The sequence below is a fragment of the Oculina patagonica genome, chromosome 4 (genome assembly GCF_052425735.1).
Source record: "Oculina patagonica isolate OP01 chromosome 4, crgOcupat, whole genome shotgun sequence".
Taxonomy (NCBI): Eukaryota; Metazoa; Cnidaria; class Anthozoa; order Scleractinia; family Oculinidae; genus Oculina; species Oculina patagonica.
Genome location: NC_135761.1, coordinates 46972541 through 46978469, shown reverse-complemented (window position 1 = coordinate 46978469; position 5929 = coordinate 46972541). Strand labels below are relative to the sequence as shown.

Here is a 5929-nt window from a genome sequence, read left to right as displayed (position 1 = left end):
GAGTTGGCTATTACGATCTCCTATCTAACAAGCACGAGTGGGATAATTGTTTTTTTTTTTAAAAAAAACTCAGGAATTGCAATACCGAAAATTCCCGTTATAAGCCCTGGGCTTTTTCAACTTCGTAAGGGGTTGCGGAGGGCTTATATCTGGGAGGGCTTATAAGTGGAATGTAAAAAAAAAGTTTTGAGACGACGTTTTTTTTACGTTTTTAATTTTAAAAGTCATATTAAAGCATTATTTAGCCCTGATCAGCAGAGATGGGGATTGTATCGGGGGGGGGGGGGGGCTTATAGCTAGGGGATAACGGATCAGGTGTTTTAAAAATATATACATTTTCTTTTCTACTATAGAAATATACCCGGTATATCCGATCCAAAATCCTATCTGATATCCTATCTGATTGAAATTCCGTATTACAATGACAGAGCTTTTTGCCATCAGATAGCACAAGAGAATTGGCGACCAGTGGAGAGAGCGAACTTCTCAGTTCTCGCTTGACCCAGGATTAATACAATTACTTTCTGTTGTCCTTTTATTAATGCTTTCTATTACATTTTAACTTTTCTTTTTTTACCTCCCGGTTTTATCAGTCCACATAATTATCTTAGGAGCATAGGTATCATCTTCATTTTAAGATTTAAGAAATACATTTCGCATAAACACTGTAGACTACTTGGCACTATGCAAATTGAAAAAATACTTAAATAGATAGTGCATTATACCAGTGCAGTCTGTCTGATAGTGAAAATGATTTAGTAGAGCTTGCAACCCTTGTAGGGATGTCTTTCAATTCTCAATCATTTTCAACAAATAGACCACAATAGGAAAACCTGTGATAAGGTTTATATATCAGCACTCTTGTCTTATCTTTTTTCCAGTGGTGTAGCAGTTGCCTGTATTACTACCGCGCGCTCAACTTGTCTCGCAACAAATTCCGGTGTTGCAAGTTGCAGCAACTTGTTGCACAAAGTAGAACCAAGTTCTACTTTTTGCAACAATTTTGTTCAACTTGCAACACCGAAATTTGTTGCGAGACAAGTTGAGCGCGCGGTAGTAATACAGGCAACAACTCGTTCAACTTGCAATGCAACAATGTTGCGAGACAAGTTGAACAAAAATGTTGCCCGTATTACCGGGCCTTTAGGGTATTGTTCATGTTGTTAGTTTTATTGTTCATTCGAGGGGTAGTGGGCCATTCATGTGAGACCTTGCTAGAGCTGCACCCCCCCACCTGACCGTTCTCAATACCAAGCCTGATCTCAAGTTACTCTGGGGGCCACTTTATCATAAACAGTTGAACCATGACCAAAGCCGTAATGTCACCCTCAGGGCTTGGTAGTTCAAATATCAGTCTACAGTCAACTCTCTCTTAACGGACACCTCTATAAGACGGACACCTCCATAAGACGGACACCTGGTGATGGTCCCTGCCGTTTTTCAGTCATTTTACTGTAACTAAACTACCTATAAGACGGACACCTCTCTAAGACGGACAACGGACACTTTGAAATCATTAACGGACACTTGAGAAGAGTTTTTTAGAATTTTTTATTAGTGAAAATACTTCCAAACTCGAGTATCGACCTAAAGCAAAGTTAGTCAGCGCCCTAAGGATACGTGTATACCAAGCTTTCTAACCAAAAAACAATTACGTGTATGGACACTAGAGAGGTCGTTTTCTACTTTAAGTAGAAATACAGTATTACAGTTTGTGGAAGCTCTCAATTTTTGCTTTAACAAGCAAATACGGTCCTTTCATTATTTTAGTCTTGTTGCAGTTAGCAAAGGTTTGTTGCATTGTGCAAAGGTTTAGCTTTATATTCTCAAAATTACTGGTGTCATGTTACCTCGACTCTCGACAAGGCGGACACCTCTCTAAGATGGACAGCTGCGGCCGGTCCCGAAAGTGTCCGTCTTAGAGAGAGTTGACTGTACATGTAATGCTGTTCCAGTATTACTAAGTTTTAATCCTCTGGCTTAAAAGCAAATTTCAGTAATAATTTTACGTTACAGTTTGAGATCAGCCAAACTCTACAATGATGGACGAAGTCGAAAGATATTATTGTCATAAATCCTAGATAAATTTTTACTTTGTAAAAAATGTCGGAGGGCAGGGTTGTTCCATGGATAGCTTTAACCTTTGGATAAATCGTTATCAAGTGGATAAGTGTAAAAAAAAATATCCTTTCCACTAGTAGTGATTTATCCAATACATATATACCTAGTGCTGTCCACCGTTTAAAACAGACCAGTCCTAATGACCAGACCTAGGAGGCCAGATCTAAAGCAGCCTAGAGGACTGATTGTATGACAATTCAATCTCAGAAGTTTCTGTTGTTGCACTGCTAAAATTGAGCCACTCATGGATGTCGCTAAGGGCCAGGCACTGGCTTAAACCACCAGCTGAGAGTGAACTTAAATTCTGTCCGAAATTTTACATCAAACACAGACTTAGTTAAACAGTTTGAGCTGCAAAAGCCAGAAAAAACCAGCTGGGCTTGTCAATGAGCCGGCTTAGTGTTTTCTTCTAAAGCTACATCCCTGACCACTATGCAGATATTGAAACACTTACAACTGTGTCAACTTTCTATCTTTACAGCAGCAAGGCCTATTTGAATGCCATACATTTTTTCTATAAATGCCAACTCATCTAGTCATTGTCCTTTTGTTTTAATTTTAATCTTAAGTCTGTTACTTCCTTCTTGTGAAGTTCTTTCATTTTTTGCTGATGTTCTTTGGCCTTTTGTTTGGCTAGCTCATTTTCAACAGCAAAAATCCATTTGCTTTGTTCTTTGGTGACATATCTGTTTTTGAGAAGTGTCAAAAAGATTCCTCCACTTGTACGTCTGTAGAGAAAAACAAAATAAAAAATGAAATTATGTTGTTTTTGTATGGTAAGTTATGTCCTGTTACCCACCTTATTCCCAAAAAGTGATGATAGTAACAATTACATTGAAGATTATGATAACATGTGCTTTTTAACACTTGTTTAAAACAAGTGTTTGTGAAAATCGGAACTTAAATAAAACGATTGCGTCCAGGAGTATTCTTCTTCATATTACATTTAAAGATGTATGCTGTACATCTCTTTTTTGTTACTTTCCATTGAAAAAAAACATTGTCAGCGATCTTTGACAATAATTAACGCTGAACAAAGAATGAATAATATATGTACAGCACTGTATGTACATGCATTAGACCAGTGAATTTATATCAGGACATGATTTACCTTCTATCCCTCTCCTGTGTCCACATGCCTCCATGTTTCTGAATCTCTTTTGTGTCTTTGAAGAGTTTAAGAGCCTTTTCACAACCAATACACCTCACAACTCGCTGAATGAGCATTATTTTGGACTGTTTTAGAATGAAGCAAGCATATGCATGAATAATCAAGGAAGGTAATCACGTGTCCTTAAAGGTTGCATATTGTACTAGTATGATGGGTAAATGTTCAGTGATAAGGTGTAAGTGCTAAAGTTGGAATCGACAGGTCAAGGATAAATGTTACAGAGAACTATGATTTCAGTTTCCTAAAATACAAAATGTCAAATCCTTCCAAATAATAATAAGCTCCTCTAAAGAATGAGGCTACCAGGTTGCTTGGTGTAAGCTGGCAATAGAAAGTACGTGTAACTCGTGAGGGACTAGCAGTCCATCCAGAGGAAGTAAACAATACTCCTAATCACGTCACATTACAGAGAGAAGGTTTTAAACATTGGGTTCAAATACTGCCTCCCTCCCTCCCCAGTGCATAGAAGGGAGCAAGGCCATCTCTCCTGCTTGCATAACCTATGTGACAAGTATGTAATAGTGTAATAGTGTACTCATACCCTATTGCATAAACATCATTTTAACAAGGTGTTACATAACATGGTTAAAATGAAAGTAAAGTCTGTGCTTAAGCCTAGTGGCCCATCAGGCCAGAGTTTATCCCAGTTTCCATGGCATGAAGCATGAAGTGACTGGACAGGACCCCCCCCCCTGGATGGGATGCTAGTTTATCGCAGGGTTACCCCCAGCATTAAATTTGCCAGTACCCATTTATACACGTAGGTGGAGAGAGGCACTATGAGAGTAAAGTGTCTTGCCCAAATATACAACATAGTGCGTGGCAAGTGCTCGAACCTGGACTGCTCGATCCAGAGTCCAGCACACTAACCATTAGGTCGATGCGCCTCCCAAACAGAACATGGACATACACATATACATACACATATCTTACTTCATTTAATTTCTCTGCTAATTCTTTGGCTACAGCTTCTTCAGAATCATCTGATGTGACTCTAAGGGGCTCAAATAGCTTCCCAAATTCAGGTTCCCCTTGGTCACCATTTCTGTGTCGCCGTTCTCCACCGTGGTGAGCACGAAGAGGCCTCTTCCGTTTCTTCCTACCACCTCTTGTTTTCACTTTCTCGCCATCTACAACATTTACAAACAATGAACAAATAAGAAAAGTCTACTATTAGCTGCAATAACATGTACAAGTTATATTGCATCATGAAGAGATGACACCAACACAAGACCTTCATGTAAGTGGGTATCAAATGTAACCTGACTGGCTACCAGACTTAAATGGATTGAGCAAAGGTTTGCATATACATGTAGAACTGTCAACCAGAAAAGAGCTGATTTCTACATTGCTGCTATTTTGTGAAAATGTGTCACCAAACAGCACCAAAACATTAACAAGTCCGCTTTATCTCTTTCACATGACTGTACAGGTACAGGTATGCCAAAGTGCAAAGAAATCGCATTTTCCATCTTGCCCGCCAGAATCTACTTGCCCAAAAGTCATTTTACTAGCACAAAAAAATCTCATTGGCAGGATGCTTATGATGCTTTACTTGCCAGACAGGCAAGTGAAGGATTAAGTCCAGTAGCCTGACTGCAAAATCCACTAGACCCAGGTCAGCAGACACTAACTTCTTTGCATGGTGTATACAGTACCGCTCAAAAGTAAGTTACCACCCTCTCGCGAGACGCGATTCTCGTCTCTCGAGACGAGACACTCGTCTCGTGAGACGCTTGTAAAAACTGCAAGTTCACGGCTCTAACTGATATATTGGAGTAAGTCCCCCTCTCTAATAAGCCCTGTTCTCTATAAAGCTGTTCTCAAAAGGTTCGAAAGAAATCACCCCCAGAGAGGGGGTAATTACCCCCTCTCTTGAGGGGGGCTTTTTACTCCCTTGGTGGGGAGGGGGGTTAGTAGAGCTTTTAAAGTAAATAACATTTGTTTACCTTTTCCATAGTTTTTCTTCTTCTCGCCAGTCTCCTGGCTCCCATTTTCTAATTTTGCTCGCTTATGCCTTTTCCAAGATTGATCATCCATTGAATTATCAGACTCCATTGAAATATTTGCACTCTCTGTCTCCACACATTTAGTTGTATCACGCATAACTTCTTCATCCGAAAAGTCCTTTTTGCTACAATCTTCCACAACAGAGCTTGGAGGCAAAAATGTATAGCTACTTGTAACTGTTTCTTTAGAATCTTCAGCTGATTTTGCTGTTTTCTGACCTGGGTTTAGGTCCACTCCAATTTCCTCCTCGCAATCCATTTTTTCGCCATCTTCACCGTCGCTTGAGCCTGAAATTTCGCCATCCTCTATCTTTGCTAAATTTGCCACACTTTCTGTACAATTTCTATTTGTTTCGCTTATCTCCTCGACAGCAAGCTTACATGTGTCTTTGCAAGAAATTGGATCATTGGTGATACTGGCGTATTGTTTGGTATCCTTTTGGTTATTGTTCGTAATTGTTGTTTCCACATTTGCATTGCAATTTTCCTTTTGAAATTCAGACAGCTCTTCGTCAAACTCATTAAAAGAAACGTCTAAATCTATTTCTGCTTCGAAACGTTCTTGATCGTCGGCCATGTTGTCGTCTGAGAGGGTATATCGCGGGCTCAACGGTTTCTCTTCGCAGCG

The 5929-nt window shown here is 39.6% G+C and overlaps 1 protein-coding gene across 1 annotated transcript; it reads right to left on the bottom strand.

Moving 5' to 3' along the window:
- Nucleotides 1-924: 924 nt before the first annotated feature.
- LOC144652592 (uncharacterized) lies at nucleotides 925-5913 on the bottom strand. The gene is made up of 4 exons (XM_078512654.1): nucleotides 5242-5913; nucleotides 4226-4422; nucleotides 3233-3357; nucleotides 925-2849 (listed from the first exon to the last, which is right to left on the bottom strand). The coding sequence occupies exons 1-4, from the start codon at nucleotides 5876-5878 to the stop codon at nucleotides 2654-2656; spliced, it is 1155 nt and encodes a 384-aa protein (XP_078368780.1). The 5' UTR covers nucleotides 5879-5913; the 3' UTR covers nucleotides 925-2653.
- Between the last annotated feature and the right edge of the window lie 16 nt (nucleotides 5914-5929).

Bases quoted from the DNA above. Each gene is read 5' to 3' on its own strand.
- LOC144652592 (XM_078512654.1), bottom strand. From the start codon at position 5,878: ATGGCCGACGATCAAGAACGTTTCGAAGCAGAAATAGATTTAGACGTT. The intron at 4,423-5,241 runs GTAAACAAATGT...TAAATGTTGTAG, and splicing joins GAAGAAAAACTATGGAAAAG to ATGGCGAGAAAGTGAAAACA. The intron at 3,358-4,225 runs GTAAGATATGTG...ATTCTAAAACAG, and splicing joins TAGCAGAGAAATTAAATGAA to TCCAAAATAATGCTCATTCA.